The following is a 20,075-nucleotide window of genomic DNA, read 5'->3' on the forward strand; positions in this document are numbered from 1 at the left end:
CGAGGAACTGGAGAGTCAATGTTTCAAGCATAAGCTTTTCATCAGGAAGAGCCTGCTCCTCGAGTGCTGCCTGACCGGCTGTGCTTTTCCAGCACCACACGGTGGCTCAGTGGTTAGCACTGCTGCCTCACAGCACCAGGGTCCCAGGTTCATTTCCAGCCTCGGGCAACTGGGTGTGGAGTTTGCACGTTCTCCCTGTGTCTGCGTGGGTGTGTAAGCTAGGTGAATTGACCATGCTGAATTGTCCATAGTGTTAGGTGTATTAGTCAGAGAGGGGGTGGGTTGCTCTTCGGAGGGGTTGGTGTGGACTTGTTGGGCCGAAGAGCCTGTTTCCACACTGTAGGGAATCTAATCGCACTCTTCGACTCTGATCTCTAGCATCTGCAGACTCACTTCCTCGTCGTTTCCACAGGATTTTAGGCAAGTTCAGGGGTGACTTGGTCAAAGTGTACAAAGACCCTTCAGGGTCTTGATGAGGTGGATGTGGAATGGATAGTGGCTTATGTGGGTGAGTTCAGAGTGAGGAGGCACTGTTTTAAAATTAGGGCTGTCCTTTTCAGGGAATTTCTTTTTAAGGATTATGTAAATTTAGAACTCTCTGTCCCAGAAGGTGATGGAGGTGGGGTAATTGAATGTTTTTTTAATTCACAGGTAGATATTTTCCATTGTGTAACAAGAATCTACATTACTGGAGGTAGATCACAATGTAGAGTTCAAAACACAAATTGATCAGTCACAGTCATGTTAAATGAAGAAGCAATCTATGGGAGCAAATGGTGTGCTTCTCTTCCAGTTGTGTATGTCAATATGTGATCTCTGGGTATCTGAATCTTTACATCATTGTTATTATAAATAATAGTGTTAATACTAAACTCTGTTTTTTTTTCTCTTTGGTTCTCTGACAATTGTACGCACTCCTTCTCTGGTTCTCTCACATGCTCTCTCTCTCTCCCTCTCTGGCTGTCTTATTCATGCCCTCTCTCTGTCTGGTTCCCTCATGCATGCTGTATCTCTCTGGCTCTCTTGCACCTTCTCTCTTCTCTCTGGCTCTCTCGTGCACAATGACTCTCTCTCCCTCTCTGGCTCCCTCATGTGTGCTTCCTCTCTCTGGCTTTCTTGCGTGCGCACTGTCTCTTTCACTCCCTCTCTCCCTCCCCCATCTCTCTGATCCCTAGTCTCAACAATAACATGCTCACAGATTCTTGTGCCGACGATCTCAGCTCCATTCTAAGTGCAAGTCGCTCGCTGACTGTTGTGAACCTGAATGATAATAAATTGGGAGATTCGGGAATGAAACTGCTGTCAGCAGCTCTGAGGAATCTGAACTCTAAATTACAGAAAGTGGAGTAAGTACGCAAATATTTTAAATAGTGTCTGTAATAACTAGATGCCTAGCACTTTATTATTAACATAAAGAAGAATGAAAACTGGGTGTTTACTCTGATTGTAATCCCCAGGCTTCGTGGCAACCATCTCTCAGAATCTTGTGCTGAGGATCTCGCCTCCATACTCAACACAAACCAGTCACTGATAGAACTAAACCTCGGAAATAACAAGGTGAAACATTTAGGAGTGAAACTACTGTCATCGGCTCTGATGAATCCTCATTGCAAACTCCAGAAGCTATTGTGAGTACAAAACTGTGTGTGACTGTGTTTCTATTTATTGTTTGCGTAAGTAATGATCAATTCTGGGATTTACTCTGATTCCTGTTACTTCTTTCTCTCTTATCCGAAGGCTGTACAGAAATGGTCTGACAAAATCTTGTGTTCAGGTTCTCAGCTCTGCCCTCAATACAAACCAGTCTTTAATAGAACTGAACATGAATTGTAACAATTTGGGAGATTCAGGGATGAAACTACTGTGTGCAGTTCTGGGGAACTCAGACTGCAAACTACAGAAACTGCAGTAAGTACCAGACTCTGTAATTGTCTTTCTGCAAATTGATGTCATTGTTATAAAGGTATAGAAGCGTTCTGTACCTTTAAGAGAGTGAAGGATTTGGCAAGCACACCGAATGCTAGAGACTTTACAAAGTAACATTTGGTTCAGAACAGATAGCACTGGCTGAGTTGCTATGAGACAAAAACAAATTCGAATTCAGCCAATCAGTTTAAATTATACCCCAAAAATACCAAATCCCAATCAAGTTTGAATTTCGGGTATTGACAATCTTAAAAGCCGATTACACAATCCGATGCTTTAGGGGTATAAGACTGGGGATGATCGGGCAGTTGAGAGGAGAGCTGCCAATAAGAAAGTGAGGACTGCAGATGCTGGAGATTAGAGTCAAGATTAGAGTGGTGCTGGAAATGCACAGCAGGTCAGGCAGCATGCGAGGAGCAGGAAAACTGACATTTCAGTCAGGAGCCCTTCAGTCCTGATGAAGAGCTCCTATCCAAAATATCGATTTTCCTGCTCCCTACAGTGTGGAAACAGGCCCTTCGGCCCCAACCAGTCCACACCGACCCTCCGAAGGGTAACCCACCCCTCCCTCTGACTAATGCATGGCCAAATCACCTGACCTGCACATCTTTGGACTATGGGAGGAAACTGGAGCACCCGGAGGAAACCTACACAGACACTGGGAGAATGTGCAAACTCCACACAGACAGTCACCCGAGGCTAGAATCAAACCTGTGACCCTGGTGTTGTGAGGCAGCAGTGCTAACCATTGATCCACCCTTAAATATTATTTGTATTGGAGATGCTCGAGTTTTACTTTTTTAGATTGCTTACAGTGTGGAAACAGGCCCTTCGGCCCAACAGGTCCACACCGACCCTCCGAAGAGCAACCCACCAGACCTATTCCCCAACATTTACCCCTTCGCCTAACACTATGGGCAATTTAGCATGGCCAATTCACCTAATCTGCACATTTTTTTGGAATGTGGGAGGAAACCGGAGCAGCCGGAGGAAACCCACGCAGACACGGGGAGAATGTGCAAACTCCACACAGACAGTTGTCTGAGGCAGGCATTGAACCCGGATCTCTGGCGCTGTGAGGCAGCAGTGCTAACCACTGTGCCACCCACAAACCTGAACTGGTTTAGACAGATTTAAATAGATTTGGGGCTACAAAAATTCCCAGCAGATTTAAACACTTGCAGGTTTGTGTTCTAGATCTTTAAATAAAATGTAAGTGAGGCAGTTTGTTTACTTTCGGTGACTTGTGGTTGATTAAATTAAATGTGAGCGAAATGGCTCAGAAAATTGCGAAAGAATTTCTGGTACTTGAAGATGATTCTCAAATTTGCCAAGAAAGTTTAGAAAGAAAGAAAAAAGCCATACTTTTATAATTAGCAAATAAGTTAGATTTGGGTTTATCCAAGGACAAATGTAAAGCTGAAATTATCAGGAAATTACTCAGACACTTCGGTGTGTCAGAGAAACAGACAAGTGCAATCGAGGTATAAAAACTTAAAGTTACAATTGAGGAAAATGCGGAGTCAGAAAATAAACAAAGAAAGAAAAGAGGTGGGGGAGGAAGAGAAAAAGAGAGAGAGAAGCGAGTGAGAGAGAAAGGAAAAAGACAGAGAAAGTTCTCAGCCAAACAAAAAGAGAGAGAATTTGAACTTGAGAAGTTGCGACTTAGTTGGCAAAGTCAAGTTAACAGGACAGAGATTAAAAGAATGTCAGTGATACATATATAAATATGTCAAAACTCTGCCACATTTTGTTGAAGCCTTCTTCATTTCATTTGAAAATTGGCTAGGTAAATGGAGTAGTCCGAGGATTTATGGGTAATGCTAGTTCAGATTAAACTGGTAGGCAGAGTTAGAGAGATATTTGCAGCATTGTCGGATGAGGGGTCAAGAGATTATGAAGAGATTAAACAGGCTATTTTAAGTGCTTATGAATTGGTACCAGAGCAAATAGACAGCCGTTCAGAAACACAAAGAAGGAACCAGGTCAGACTTATGTTGAGTTCAAAAGAATTCAACATGGTCATTTTGATCAATTGGTATGTGCTTTGAAAATACGTAAGACCTTTGAGGCTCTCAGAGAGATTAATCTGCTGGTGGAGTTTTAAAATTCACTTCCAGAGATGGTAAGAATTCATGTGGAGGAACAGAAAGTTCTGGAAGTGAGAAGAGCAGCAGAATTAGCAGATGAGTACATGTTGCTGCATAAGACAAACTTCCGGGCAGAATTTCATCCTGTGAGGGATAAAAGTTGGGAAAAGTAAACAAACTGCCTCACTTACATTTTATTTAAAGATCTAGAACACAAACCTGCAAGTGTTTAAATCTGCTGGGAATTTTTGTAGCCCCAAATCTATTCAAATCTGTCTAAACCAGTTCAGGTTTGTGGGTGGCACAGTGGTTAGCACTACTACTAAACCAAGAGTAGAGAGCACTGGTAAGAATTTACCGCAGGATAAAAAAGAAACCCAAGAGGGTGGATAGGAGGTGAAAGGCCTCAGGTTTCCACTGTGGCAAAGTGGGACACGTAAAAACACAGTGCCAGTCGTTAAAGAAAGGCACTGTGGGAAAAAACGTGATAGAAGAAGCTAAGCCAGTGGCATCAGTGAAGGTAGAAGAGGAGACCACAAGAAGAGCCGAGAAGCTGCAGGAGAGTGCACAAGCTAGGCGGGAGCTGGGTATGGAGTTAGTACCTGATCTCTACAAAGAATTCGCGTCTGTGGGTAAAGTTTACTCAGAAGGAACGGGAGAGAAGGACAAGAAGTTATAATTTTGAGAGATACAGGACCTAACTAGTCGCTGCTTGTAAGGGATTTAGCAAATATACACTCTTTCTGACCTGTTACCTGAGAGTGTGGTAATTTGTGGAATAGATAGACAGAAATTTAATGTTCCCCTGTGTAAGATCAGGTTGGAGTGCCAACTCAAGACTGGAAAAGATACAGTGGGGAATGATTGACAGAGTGTCAGTTCCAAGAATTCAGTTTGTTCTTTGAATGAATTGGCAGGATCCAAGGTGGGAATGACACCCTTTGTTGTAAAGAAGCCTGTGGAAGACCAAGAAACTGAGGAGTTAAACCAGAAATACCTTGGTATCTTCCTAGGCTGTGTGGTAACCAGATACCACTATCAGAAGTCACAGCACCAAGTGAGAAGAAAGAGAAAGATGAAGGAGTTGAGGTTCAGTTAGCAGACACTCTATTTGATGTAATGGTGCAGGAAAAACCTGAACAGGCAGAGAGTCAGACCGAAGTGTTTAGTCCTTAAAGACTAAGAGACTTACAACAGCAAGACAAGGCGATAAAAGATAGATGTGTGGATGCATACTCTGAAAAGGAGGCAGAGATTATTCCAGAGGGTTATTATCTGAAAGATAGAATGCTAAGGCAGAAATAGACACCTCCTCTGCAGGTTAGTGCAGAGGAGTAATGGCTGAAGTGCACCAGATTGGGTTGCCGGTAGCATACAGATAGGAGATGTTACGGGTAGCACATGAACTACCTGTAGGAGGTCACCTAGGTATACGAAAGACTCAGACTAAGGTACAAAAACGTGTTTACTGGCCTGGAATGCACAAGGATGTGGTTTACTTTTGCCATACGTGTGGTAATAAAACCAGCACCTTTGTTGCCAATTCCCACATTTGAAGAACCTTTCATGTGGGTTATAATTGACTGTGTAGCCCCCCTCCTGTGAACTAAAAGTGGGAACCAGTACTTGTTAACCATAATGGATGTGTCTACCAGATTTCCAGAGGCAATTCCATTATGGAGTATCAAGGCAAAAAAAGATGGTAGAGGAGTTAGTAGCTTTCTTCACATGGTATGGGCTACCCAGAGAGATTCATTCGAAGCAAGGGTCAAATTTTACTGCAAGGCTGTTTAAGGAGGTTCTGGATAGCTTAGGTATAAAGCACTTTAAATCCCGTGCAAATCATCCTGAATCCCAGGGAGCTTTAGAAAGGTGGCATCAGATCTCAAAGACCATGTTGAGAGCATACTGTCAGGATTACCCGAATAATTGGGTAGAGGTATCCCATTCATATTGTTTGCCATTAGAGATACCCCAAATGAAGCTACACACTTCACTCCCTTTGAGTTAATATTCGGTCATAAAGTGGGAGGCCCTTTGAAATTAATTAAACAAAAATTGACAAGACCAAAATCAGAGATATCCCACTTAGGTTATGTATCAGAGGTGAGGGAGAGATTAAATAGACTAGGTGAGATAAAAGCACTGAGACTTGGACGTTTTCCCGAGGAGATAACGTGTTAGTATGGTTACCAGTGATAGGAGATCCCTTCAAAGCCAGGTTTAGTGGTCCCTAACAAATTGAGAAAAAGTTGAGTCAGGTGAACTATCCAGTAAAGATGCCAGATCGGGAAAAAAAAGGTATCAGGTATGTCATGTGAACATGTTGAAACCGTGTTATACTCAAGAGAAAGAACTGGAGAAACAGGTGTTAGTTACTGCCCCGCAGAGTGAGGAATCAAATCCAGATGGTGTGGATTTTGATGTGCCTCAAAATAGATTAAAAAATGAGGAAGACCTTGAGGAGTGGGATAGGCTAATAAGCTATCTGTCTCAGGAAAATAGAAAGCAATTTTAAAAATTTGTTACTGCAGTATAAGGACCGATGTAAGAATCAGGTCGGAAGGATTGATGCTAGCGTTGCATGAAGTAGATATAGGGAATACTGCTCCAATACAATAACACCCCAATCAGTCTAACCCTTTCAAAGCCATACTGTGCCAGATAGAGGTGGAGGGCATGCTCGACGAGGACATCATCGAACCAAGCCAGAGCAATGGAGTTCGCCGAGCACCTTACTTCCCAAACTGGACAGGGCTCAAAGATTCTGCATGAGTCATCAGCAGGTCAGCACCGCAACAAAATTGGACTCATATCCAATTCCCAGATTGGAGGACTGTATTGAGAAAGTTGGACCAGCCAGTTACATCACCAAATTGGACTGAATGTGTGGTTCTTGGCAGGTACCTTTATCGGAGTTGGCGAAATAAATTTCTGAAAAATGTGTTGCTTGAAAAGCGCAGCAGGTCAGGCAGCATCCAAGGAGCAGAAGAATCGACGTTTCGGGCCCTTCTTCAGGAATGAGGAGGGTGTGCCAAGCAGGCATTCCTGAAGAAGGGCCCGAAACGTCGATTCTCCTGCTCCTTGGATGCTGCCTGACCTGCTGCGCTTTTCCAGCAACACATTTTTCAGCTCTGATCTCCAGCGTCTGCAGTCCTCACTTTCTCCAAAATAAATTTCTGCATTTGTAACCTGCCACATTCCAAAGACTCATGAACAGAGTTGTGGCTGGGTCAACAAACTGTGCAGTCTGTTTGGATGATGTAGTGATCTTTAGTAAGTCCTGGAAAGATCACATGGTACAGTTGGCAGAGTTCTTTGGGCGTCTAGGAGAAACAAAACTTGTGATAAAATTAAAGCAAAACTGAATTCACGAACGCAAAAGTGACGTTCTTGGGACACAACATGGAAGGTTAACGTCATGGGATGCAAAGACGAAGGCCATCGAGGAATTTCCATGACCAACCTTGAAGAAAGTGGTACTTCGATTCTTAGGACTCAGCGGATTCTATCGAAATTTGTTCCAAACTTCAGAAGGATAGCAGCATTGTTAACCGATTTGCTGAAGAAGAACACAAAAGTTTAGGTGGACAGGACAATGCCAGGAGACATTCAACCATTTGAAAAACATATTAACCACCAAACCAGTTTTAGCTACACCAAACTTTTCAAAACCTTTTAAAGTCGCCATCGATGCTAGTGACGTTGGAGTTGGAACGGTACTCCTTCAGGAAGATGAGGATGGGATTGAACTGCCAGTTGGTTACTTTTCGAAGAAGATCAACATCCAACAGAGGAAATACTCCACAATCGAAAAGGAGCTATTGAGTTTGGTACTGCCCTTACAGCATTTTAATGTGTATATCACAAACAATGTGTCAGAGACGGTTGTGTACACAGATCGCAATCCGTTTACATTCTTAGAACGCTTTAAAGACAGGAATATGAGACTATTCTGTTGGAGTCTTATGTTACAGACTTTAAATTTAAAAATCATACATGTTGCGGGTCGTAAGAATGTAATCGCAGATGCGTTATGATGGATTTAACCGATAGGGTTTAGATGAGATTTGATGGTTCATTCTTTTTCTTAAAGGGGGAGGTGTTATGAAGATGTAGAAGTGTACTGTACCTTTAAGAGAGTGAAGGACTTGGTAAGCACACCGAGTGCTGGAGAATTATGATGTAACGTTTGGTTCAGAACAGATAGCTGAGTTGCTATGAGACAAAAACAAATTCGACCAATCAGTTTAAATTATACCACGAAAGTACCAAATTCCAATCGAGTTTGAATTTAGTATGTTGACAATCTTAAAAGCCAATGACACAATCCGATGCTTCGGGGGTATAAGACCAGGGAGGATTAGACAGCTGAGAGAAGAACTGCCAAGCCAACGACATCTACACCCTGCCTAGAAAAGAAAGCTCTCTTAAATGTACACTTATCGCTCAATAACCTGTGGAGCAGAACCACACCCCCCAGAAGAAGAAAGAAGACAGGAATACAGAAGGACCGAAAGCTGCCTGGTTTTGAGATAAGGAGTTTTGTTTTGTAAATCTTAATCGGGTGTTTTATCGGGCTAGTATTGTAGAAAGGGAAAGTAAAAGATAGGTTAGAGGAAGGAGTTGTAAATAGTTGTTCGTTAATCATTCTCTGTATTACTTTAAGAAATAAAGTTGTTAATGTTTACTTTAAATAGTTCTTGGCCTCTCGAATTTTTGCAAATTACTGCACGGGATAAATCTTTTCTGTGGCGCTGGTTTAAATTAAGCAGGAGAATTTACCCTATGTCATAACAGTCATACTGTACATGGTGATTCCTATCAAGAATTGATTTAAATAGACACTTTAAAAGTATCTGTTTTACGAACAAAAGCTGCACACTATTACTATACTCAATGCTAGTGGTTTTAATGAACACTGAAGGTTGACTTTGATTTTTTTCATTTCTGTTTCCATTCTATCTAGTTTGTGCAATGTCAATCTCTCAGATTCTTGTGCTCAGGAGCTCTCCACTGTTGTCAGTACAAACCAGTCATTGAAAGTCCTGGATCTGGGATCAAATTCCTTCACAGACCAGTTTGTCCCCGCTGTCATCCGTCTCATACAGACCTGCAGATGTTTGGAGCTGATTGAGTGAGTGTTTATTTTCTGGGTAATATTTGTCAATGATTATTGAACGATTACTTCGATCTTATTTATGGCTGTATTTGATCTGTTCCAGGCTGTGGGGGAATCAGTTCAGTCCAAATGGAAAGAGGCATCTCAAGTCACTGCAGGAATCTAGAGGTGGACTGACTGTTTCGTTCGGTGAATCTTTCAGTGTTATGGACCGGCCTGACAACGACTACTAATCTCTCCGCGGCCCCCTCAAAATATCTTAAGAAGGTAGCCTAGACCCTAACGTTTTCTTATTTTAAAGACAAATGTGAAGTGGATATTCTAGGTGTGACAGAGCCGGTCAAACCACTCTGCTTTAAGCAAAACACAACTTATTTTACACTACAGTTGAAACACAAAGAACAGAAAACAGAATTTAGAATAATATAACTATTGGCAAACTTAACCGACCCGATTCAGCAACTTAACTAAGGAGCTGTTCCAACCCAGTAACATCCCATAACTACATCCCTTGACAAAAAGCTAAATTGAAAGACAAATTCTTAAAGGCAGGAGGGAACAACTTCCAAAGAGATTTCAGAGAGAAAGTCAATCTGGAATCATTTGTTCAGGTTTGCCTTCCTTCTGTTCAGCATCTTTTGATTGCCACAGTTAAACCAAACTCCAAAAAACCTGAACTGGGACAACTGGCGACTCCACTGCCATTGCTAAACTTGGCTCTTCCCAGAGCCCTCGGCACCTCTGCCTTCAACACCTCTCTTTTAAAAAAAACAAGGACAAAATTACCTTTCTAAAGTGACTGCATCGTCACATCAGTTGCTAATGATTATAGAAGTTAGAACATTACAGCTCAGTACAGGCCCTTTGGCCCGACCTGTGGAACCAATCTGGAGCCCATCTAACCTACACTTTCCATTCTAATGTTTATTCAATGACCCTTGAAATGCCATTAAAGTTGGTGAGCCTACTACTGTTGCAGACAGGGCATTCCATGCCTTTATTACTCTCTGAGTAAAGAACCTACCTCTGACATCTGTCCTATATCTATCAACCCTCAATTTAAAGCCATGTCCCCTCACGCTATCTGAGGGAAAAGGCTGTCACTGTCCAACCTATCTAACCGTCTGATCATCTTGTACGTCACTGTTAAGTCACCTGTCAACTTTCTTCTCTCTAATGAAAACAGCCTCAAGTCCCTCAGCCTTTCTTCATTAGACCTTCCCACCATACCATTTTGTTTTCTGCTCTAGTCTCCTGATGTGGTTCAGTGTCAAAATTTGCTTTATAATATTACTTCGAATTATGTTAAGGATGATACATATACCAATTATTGCTCTGCACCACACCCTTGTCACCCAGAGTCGGAAGTAAGTTTGGTAAGCTTGAGATTTGTTTTGATGGGTGTAAGACAAAGAAACAGTATGACTCTTTACTCTACAACACTCAAGGTCTGTATCACTAAGCAACCACATATGTACATTTTTATAAGGGACTTATAATTTTTTCACATAATACTTTCAAAAACAAAGTTTCTGTTCTTAGATGGTGAGCTCAAGTAGCATGAATTGACTTAGAGTCATAGAGATGTACAGCACAAAAACAGACGCTTCGGTCCAACTCGTCCATGCCAACCAGATATCCCAACCAAATCTAGTCCCATTTTGCCAGTACGTGGCCTATTTCTCTTGGTGGAATGATGTACAAAAGCTTAATGTTTGTACAGTATTGTAAAACAAAATCCTTCACAAGAATATTGTAAAAGTATGGAGCCGAGCCACACTGAGGACACTCCCACAGTATCACAGAATTTGTTGCAGAGCTGGAGGCCATTTGGCCATCATATCTTTATCAGTTCTGAGCATTTTAATTTAGTGCCAAGCTTCTGTGTTTTTCCCATGATCCTGATATTGTTTCTGTTTTAATGGTCATCTAATACCGTCTTGAATGTGTTAATTGAACATTCCTCCATAACACTTCCAGGGCATGCATTCCAGACTTTAAATGCCCACAGTGTGAATGTTTCTTTTCCACCCTTATTTGCCTCTTTTGTGTAATATTTTAAAACTGTGCTCTCTGGCTCCAATCCTTTTTGAGCCCAAATAGTTTCTCCCTATCCACTCTGTCCAAAACTCTCATGATTTTGAAACCTTCTCTTAGCTATCTCCCCTACAAGGGGGAAGAGTCCCAACTTCACCAATCTTTCCTCATAACGAAGAGTATTATCCACTGAACAGTTCTCAAACTTCTTCTACACTGTGTCCAATGCATTCACACCCTTCATATATTGTGCTGCCGAGGACTGAGCACAATACCATAGTGGAGAACGAAGCAGTGTCCTTTGCAAGTTTATTATAACACCCTTGCTCTTGAATTCTGTGCCCCTATTAACTGAAGGCTAGGAATGACTAATGTACATATGCAAGCAAATGTCTCTACTTTTATAATCTAGTCCTTTTCCATTTAATGCCAGATTCCATTCGCCTTTCTTATTCTATGCTGAAGCTGCATATTCCATAGAACAAAATCTCCACAGTGGGGAAATAAGCCATTTGGCCCAACAAGTCATCATGGGTGGCACAGTAGCTCAGTTAGCACCGCTGCCTCACAGCTCCAGGGACCCGCGTTCAATTCCAGCCTCAGGGTTTGCTTTGAGCTAAGTCCATGTTGAATTGGTTTCTGGGAGTTTTTCTCTCAGTGAGGCCTAGTGAGATTTCTTACCATACCTTCGCCAAATATAAACGATCTACCCCCTGTCACACTCTCTTTCACTTGGGCGATTTCAACCCCTTCACACCATGTGCCTTTGGAACAGCTCACCACTAACTGCCCAAAGACCAGTGTCCCTTGCAGCCACACGACCTTTGAAAGGCTGCTGTACACCCAGGGAAGAGTTGGTAATCTGGCTTTGAGTCTCAGCAGCAATGGCCACAAAGCCACACTGCTCTTGTTACACAGTCAGCATAGCTAACACTCCCCTGCAGGTACAACCCCATTCTCTCACCCTAGTCACTGTTTATACACCAGCCTAGACAGTTTACCTGTTCTCAACCCCATCCCATCTAACCGCCTGCTCTAAGTCACCATTACTCTGTCGCCAGTACCCAGTGTAGACCCACAGCCTCTCATTGTGCACTGGGTGATCATCAGAGAGCTGTGAGCAATGATATGCATCCAATCAGGAGCTTCTCTTTCCAACCAACATAAAGGGATGCAAAGATGACGAATTGAGTCAGCATTTTGACCCACAATGCAAGTCAGCCACTGGCATCTTCAACTATGTCAATTATCCAAGCCATGATGGTGTGCTGCACACAACTCACTGATTGGAACTGGGTGTCAGTCCTGATACAACAGAGCTCTGTCATGGACAAGCTGAGCTTCCTCATTGGGAGACTGCTCCGATCTGCCCCAATTCCTCAGCATCGATCGCATCCCTCTTTGCCAAAACTTTTAATAGTTTCTTCCCTGGGCCATACACTATCCGCGCACCAGGTTTTGTTGGAATCTGTTCATTAGTCTTTGAGAAATAAAGAATAAGAGAAAATCAGAGGTTGCTGATGCAAAGAGCTCTCCTATGTTACATAAACTGGGAAAATTGGATGTTTGGACATTGCTATGTTGTAAAAAAAGTGTGAGGTGTGTTTTTTTTCACAACTCGAAGGTTGAAAGTGCAACTGGAAGGTATTCGCATATTAGTTAAACAAAGGCATGTAACCTTTGGAAACACTGGATTATAATCCTCTATTGAGGCCAGCAGACACTAATTGTTTTAACAACCTTTGGGGGGTTTAAGTTGCAGTTTGTCACAATTTGTGAAATGGCAGTGACACACAGATCTCTGAAAACTTTGCAAACAGCGATGTTAGTCTCTCCCTCTCGAGAGTAATGATCAAGCACTCAAAAGATTCAGAAAGAAAGAATTTCTATCTCGGGCAATGCCCTAGGTCCAACTGACCAGCTACTCAGTTGATGATGTAGTGTCTCACTGCAGTCAACAGCAATGTGATGTTTCTTGTGGATTTTGCCACTAATTTGAGGAAGTTCCTTCATTGACTTTTTCATTAATGATAGAGTCATGGAGATGTACAGCACAGAACAGACCCTTTGCTCCAACTCGTCCACGCCAAGCAGATATCCCAACCCAATCTAGTCCCACCTGCCAGCACCCGGCTCATATCCCTCCAAACCCTTCCTATTCATATACCCATCCAGATGCCTCTTCAACATTGCAATTGTACTAGCCTCTACCACTTCCTCTGACAGCTCATTCCATACACATGCCACCCTTTGAATGAAAAAAGTTGCCCCTTAGGTCTCTTTTACATCTTACCCCTCTCACACTAAACCTATGCCCTCTAGTTCTGGACTCCCCCACCCCAGGGAAAAGACTTTGTTTATCCTATCTATGCCCCTCATGATTTTATAAACTTCTGTGAGGTCACCCCTTAGCCATGTTCCAGGGAAAACAGCCCCAGCCTATTCAACCTCTCCCTAGAACTCAAATCCTCCAACCCTGGCAACAGCCCTGCAAATCCTTTCTGGACCCTTTCAAATTTCACAACATCCTTCCGATAGGAAGCAAACCAGAACTGCACACAATATCCCAAAAGTGGCCTAACCAATGTCCTTTGTAGCCGCAACATGACCTTCCAACTCCTGTACTCAATACTCTGACTAATAAAGGAAAGCATACCAAACGCTGCCTTCACTATCCTATCTACCTGTGACTCTACTTTCAGGGGGTTATGAACCTCCACTCCAGAGTCATATTGTACAACAACACTCCCCAGGACCTTACCATTAAGTGAATAAGTGAATAGGATAGTTAAGGCGGCACACTGGACACGAGCTTTCATCAGTCTTGGCATAGCATACAAGAGAAAGGAGGTAATGTTGGAGCTGTAATGAGCATTGGTCTAGCCACAACTGGAGTACTGAGAGCAGTTCTGGTCACCTCACTATAGAAAGGATACAGAGGAGGTTCACCAGAATGTTGCCTGGAATGGAGAAATTGAGCTATAAGGAGAGACTAGGGGTTGGATTGTTTTCTCTAGAGCAGAGAAGATTGACAGGGAACATGAATGAGGTGTGTATAAGACTATGAAGGGTATGAACAGTAAATGTTCCCCTTGGTTGAGGTGTCAATCATGAGAACATATAGTTTTAGGGCAAGGGGCAGCAGATTCGGAGGGGATTTGAGAGAAAACCTTTTTCTCTCAGCAGGTGGTGGGAATCTGAAATGTATTGCTTGGGAAGGTAGTGGAGGCCAAAACCTTTTCAACCTTTAAAAAAATAATTGCATGAGTACATTAAATATCATAACATTCAAGGGACAAGTGCAGGCAATTGGAATTAGCACACCTGTTGTGGTAGTTATGTTGGTGCAGACTCAATGGGCTGAAGGGCCTTTTCTGTCCTGTGTGAATATAAATAATGAGGGAAGTGATTAAGTATTAGTGGATGTGATAAGTCAAAGTGTCAGGAAAAGGTAAGAGAGAACAGTCTTTATATGAGAAATAGACTATGATGGAAAGAGTCAGACAGTTCAAATTTAAGAATAAATCAATCAACAGAAAAAGCTAGAAATTACAAAATTAAAACTAAAGGTCCTGTATCCAAATGCACATAATGTAAAGCAAAGATATATGATGTTTGGCCAATTTGTTGCACTTGTCTATATTATTTGTGTGTATATTTGAGATTAAAGAGGATACTACTTCAGTTTTCATTTTAGTTATTGTTCATCCATCTTGTCACTTGTTAAAGTTTGTTTATTTTGTTTCAGTTTTTATTTATGAAATCACCTGTTTATTTTGCCCTAGATCGGTAATTTAACCATTTTGTCATTCAATTAGTTGTTCATACAGGATGAATATGTAAATGTTTATAAGGTATATAACATATTTATACATTTGTAATGGCTCATGAATAGTGGAGACTGAATATTTTTCAATTGGAAATGGTTAGATTTTTACCTACAAGAGAGTCAAATGTGATCAGGAATATGGGACTGAGGACATAGTCCCAACAGCTTATATGTACAAATATATTACACTTGGTTATCTGTGCACTCTTATCTATTAGACTTGTGACAAAAATTTGGAGGCTGTGTGAATGTGGACAATGTAGGGTGAGTAATTGTTGAGGAACAAAAATATACAGACCAGGTTTCTTGTATTAAACATAAGATGACATTGGAAGCAGCTAAATTCATACAGCAGGAGGAGGGGGGTAACTTGGACTGATTTGCAGGTGCAATGGCAAGAGATCATTGAAATTTTGTGAAAGCATTTGGAATGTGTGCAATATGAGGGATCACACACTCGAATAAGCGAGTCACTGGACTTGTCTGTGAAGAAGTTACTGAAACATGATGAAGAAATGAAACAGTTAGAAATAGCCTTCCAAAGAGCAGAGAAATGGGAAAAAGATAAAGGAAGTATTGGGATTGGAAAGGATGGGGATAGAATAAGGATTTGAGAAATTCTTTAACTTCAAAGAGAAGTGATAGAAAATAAGAGAGTTTTTTTTTAAATGGAACTGGAATTACCAAGGGACATAGGAAAGAGATAAGGGCTGCCAACCTCAAGGGCTGCAATATAAAATATAGACATCAGCTGCAGAAAAACGCTGTGAGGTAAAACCCAAAGCATAGCCTAACGTCCAGAAAGGAGCTGTTTACATTTCAACAGGCCAAACCAAAGTTTGTGGCAAAGGATGTTGAGATATTTTTTGTCATTTGGAAACATAGTGAAGAAAATGAAATGGCTGAAGGTGAACTTGACACTGCCCATGTGGAGCAGGTTGATAGGTAGAACACGTGAGGTGTGTGCCTCACTACTAGAGGATCCTTCACAGGGTTATTAGAATGCAGTAACAAAGTCTATTCGAAGTGTGTGTGTGAATTGGTTTATAAATTATACTAATGTTCTGCAGCTTAAGGAAACGGCCAGACAAGCTGACATTGAATTTGAACAGTTAAAGCAAAGTAATTTTAATTCTTAGATAGGAATGTTTGGAATAACCACCACATGTCAAGATCAAAGAAAAAATATTCTCTGAGAAGGACTTACAGACTTACTATTATTTGCAACTTAGAATATAGAACTACACAGCGCAGAAAAGGCTTTTCGGCCCTCAATGTTGCACCGACCCTTGAACTCATCTAAGCTCATCCCCCAACACAATCCCATCATCATCCATGTGCTTATCCAAGGATTATTTAAATGTCCCTAATGTGGTTAGTTAACTACGTTAGCAGGTAGGGCATTCATGCCCTTACCACACTCTGAGTAAAGAATCTGCCTCTGATATCTGTCTTAAATCTATCACCCCTCAGTTTGTACTTATGCCCCTTCGTACAAGCTGATATCATCATCCTAGGAAAAGGACTCTCACTGTCCATCCTATGTACTCCTCTGATCATCTTGTATGTCTCTATTAAATCCCCTCTTAGCCTTCTTCTTTCCAATGAGAACAGACCCAAGTCTCTCAGCTTTTCCTCATAAGAGCTTCCCTCCAGACCAGGCAACGTCCTGGTAAATCTCCTCTACACCTTTTCCGATGCTTCCACATCCTTCCTGTAATGGGGCGACCAGAACTGTATACAATATTCCAAGTGGGGCCGCACTAGTGTTTTGTGTAGTTGCAGCATGACATTACGGCTCCAGACCTCAATCCCTTGGCCAATAAAACCTAACACACCGTACATCTTCTTAACAGCACTATCAACCTGGGTGGCAACTTTCAGTGATCTATGTACATGAACTCCAAGATCACTCTGCACATCTGTACTACCAAGAATCTTTCCATTGACCCAGTATTCTCCCTTCCAGTTATTCTTCCCAAAGTGAATCACCTCACATTTAGCTGCATTGAACATGTTCAAGGCCAGTGTGTTACGACTGTTACTAGCTGATGATTGAGCTGATCCATGAAGTTAATCCTTTCTTTCTGTCACTCTGCAAACCCACAAAGGATTGAAAGTGGGAGAGTGAAAAAAAGGCAAGTAGCCAGGGTAAAGAAGGGACAACTGGCAATGCCTCAGGATGCATTCCATGGGCCAGAAAGGAAGGTGCTGAGGCTGGAAGTGAAAATCAATAGCTTGTGTTTCTGCTGTAACAAAGTGAGCATCTTTGTTCATGACATTGTGGGGGTAGCCCATGGAACTCACTGCAGTTCACGAATGTAAGTCCAGAAAAGAACTCTCCAGGAAACTGCTGATCCAATTGTAATGTTAATTGCAACTGGGAGACTGAAGGTAAACACTGCTGTTTTTCACAGAAATAGTACATTAAAAGCCAAAGTGATAAACAGGAAACCTAATGAAGATTGCACATTTGTCATGTTGTATGAAGTGCACTGAGAGCATGAATTGTTGTCCGGAGCAGTGATGGTGGGAGTTGTTCAGCAATTACCAGTAGATACAGTTGACTTATTCATTCATTTGATTGGATTGGTTCAGTAGTGAGTCACTGACATGGGATTTAGGGCCTTGCGATGTCTCAGTTTTGTCCATGAATGCACAGCAGGTGTCAGTCACCACATGTATTGGTTGAAACAGATGTCATTCGACCTTACATGAGAGGGTGTGCAGAGGAGATTCACCAAGATGTTACCTGGGATGCAGTATTTTGGCTGTAAAACAGACTGGAGAAAGTGAGGACTGCAGATGCTGGAGATCAGAGCTGAAAAATGTGTTGCTGGAAAAGCGCAGCAGGTCAGGCAGCATCCAAGGAACAAGAGAATCGACGTTTCGGGCATAAGCCCTTCTTCAGGAATGAGGAAAGTGTGTCCAGCAGGCTAAGATAAAAAGTAGGGAGGAGGGACTTGGGGGAGGGGCGTTGGAAATGCGATAGGTGGAAGGAGGTCAAGGTGAGGGTGATAGGCCGGAGTGGGGTGGGGGCAGAGAGGTCAGGAAGAAGATTGCAGGTTAGGAAGGTGGTGCTGAGTTCGAGGGATTTGACTGAGACAAGGTGGGGGGGAGGGGAAATGGGGAAACTGGAGAAATCTGAGTTCATCCCTTGTGGTTGGAGGGTTGCTAGGTGGAATCCCTTGTGGTTGGAGGGTTCCAGACTGGACAGGGTTGGCTTGTTTTTTTTAGAGCAGAAGATCAAAGCAACAGGAGTAGGAGCATATTCTGCCCTTCAAGGAGATCATGGCTGACTTGTGGACCAACTGTCTTTCGCCCATATCCCTTAATACCTTTGCTTCACAAAAATGTATTTATCTCACTTTTAAAATTAACAACTGATCTGGCATCAATTGCTGTTTGTGGAAGAGAGTTCCAAATATTTATTATTGTTTATGTGTCGAAGTGCTTACTTACATCTCTCATGAATGGTCTGGTCCTAATTCTCAGACTCACTTTAGAATCTACAACCGGTGGAAATGGCTTATCTGCCCTGTCTTTCCATGTCAAGTCTTTGATCAGATCATCCTTGAATCTCCCAAATTCTAGAGAAAACAAGCCGAATGTGAATAATCTCTCATTATATCTACACTCCGGGGGTAAAGTTACCATTCTTCAGAGAAGGCTGGTGGGGTACATGATAGAAGTGTATACAATTTTGAGGGGTATGGATAAGGTGCGGCTGTTCCCTTTAGTTGAAGAGTCATTAAGAAGGGGAATTAATTTTAAGGTGAAGAACAGGAGGTTTAGAAGAAATTTCAGGAAAGCTCTTTTCACGCAGAGGGTGGCAGGAATCTGTAAGGGTAGTGGGAAACCTCAACCTTTAAAAAGTTCTGGATGAGCACTTGGAATGTCAAGGCTATGACCCAAATGCTGCAAAGTGTGGGATCAGTATAGATAGGTTGGCAAAGGTGGGCTGAAGGGCTCCTTCTGTGTTGTATAATTCTGTCCGGACTTGTCCTACCTGCCTATCTTCTTTTCCACCTATCCACTCCACCCTCTCCTCCTTGATCTATCACCTTCATCTCCTCCCCCACTCACCCATTGTACTCTACGCTACTTTCTCCCCACCCCCACCCTCCTCTAGCTTATCTCTCCACGCTTCAGGCTCACTGCCTTTATTCCTGATGAAGGGCTTTTGCCCGAAACGTCGATTTCGCTGCTCGTTGGATGCTGCCTGAACTGCTGTGCTCTTCCAGCACCACTAATCCAGAAATTGTTGAATTCAGTGTTGAGACCGACAGGCTGTAACGTGCCTAGTCGGAAGATGAGATGCAGTTCCTCCAGTTTGCGTTGAGCTTCAGTGGAACATTGCAGCAGGCCAAGGACAGACATGTGGGCATGGGAGCAGGATTATGTGTTGAAGTGGCAAGCCACAGGAAGGTCCGGGACCTGATTGTGTACAGACTGAAGGTGCTCAGCAAAGCGATCACCCAGTCGGCGCTTTGTCTCCCCGATATAGAGGAGACCACATTGGGAGTAACGAATGCAATAGACCAACTTGAAAGAGGTACAAGTGAAATGCTGCTTAATCTGAAATGAGTGTTTGGGGCCTTGGATGGTGAGCATGGAAGAGGTAAAGGGGTAGGTGTTGCACCTTCTGCGATTGCATGGGAAGGTGCCGTGTGTGATGGGAGAGGTGTTATTGTTTGCCAACATCGAACCAATGAGACTACCCAATGTTGACGAGAGTATAAAATACAGACGTTTTGAAAATCGGTCAGAGAGCAACAGCTGTTGAGACAGAAATGCCTGAAGAGCTAACATCTTGCTTTCCAAGAAATTAGGAAACCCTGTCTATCAAAGGTACCTTTTCATATGAAACATACTCACAGTAAAAAAGAAAGACGACGAACCAGGGAGACTTTCAGCTGGAAGAAGGAAGACACAAAATGACAGCGGCTGTGTGGTTTTGAAATTATGCTGATGTCATTGTAATAAATGTCATATTGGGGTGACATATTGTTATAAAGTTGTAATTTGTATGTTCTCTTTCACTCATATATTAACATTGCTCAACTTTGTC

At 42.4% G+C, this 20,075-nt stretch overlaps 1 protein-coding gene across 2 annotated transcripts in view; it reads left to right on the plus strand.

Annotated features, from left to right (window-relative positions):
• Positions 1-14,859, plus strand: part of LOC140468539 (NACHT, LRR and PYD domains-containing protein 3-like) — a 54,686-nt gene extending 39,827 nt beyond the window's left edge. For both annotated transcript variants that reach the window (XM_072564624.1, XM_072564625.1), the window contains exons 8-12: positions 1,176-1,346; positions 1,458-1,628; positions 1,738-1,908; positions 8,986-9,153; positions 9,242-14,859. In XM_072564624.1, the coding sequence (XP_072420725.1) occupies positions 1,176-1,346; positions 1,458-1,628; positions 1,738-1,908; positions 8,986-9,153; positions 9,242-9,371 (811 nt within the window). In that variant the 3' untranslated portion in view covers positions 9,372-14,859. The remainder of the gene's footprint in view (positions 1-1,175; positions 1,347-1,457; positions 1,629-1,737; positions 1,909-8,985; positions 9,154-9,241) is intronic.
• Positions 14,860-20,075: the final 5,216 nt, after the last annotated feature.

This window comes from Chiloscyllium punctatum, chromosome 47, assembly GCF_047496795.1.
Source record: "Chiloscyllium punctatum isolate Juve2018m chromosome 47, sChiPun1.3, whole genome shotgun sequence".
In the NCBI taxonomy this organism is placed as follows: domain Eukaryota; kingdom Metazoa; phylum Chordata; class Chondrichthyes; order Orectolobiformes; family Hemiscylliidae; genus Chiloscyllium; species Chiloscyllium punctatum.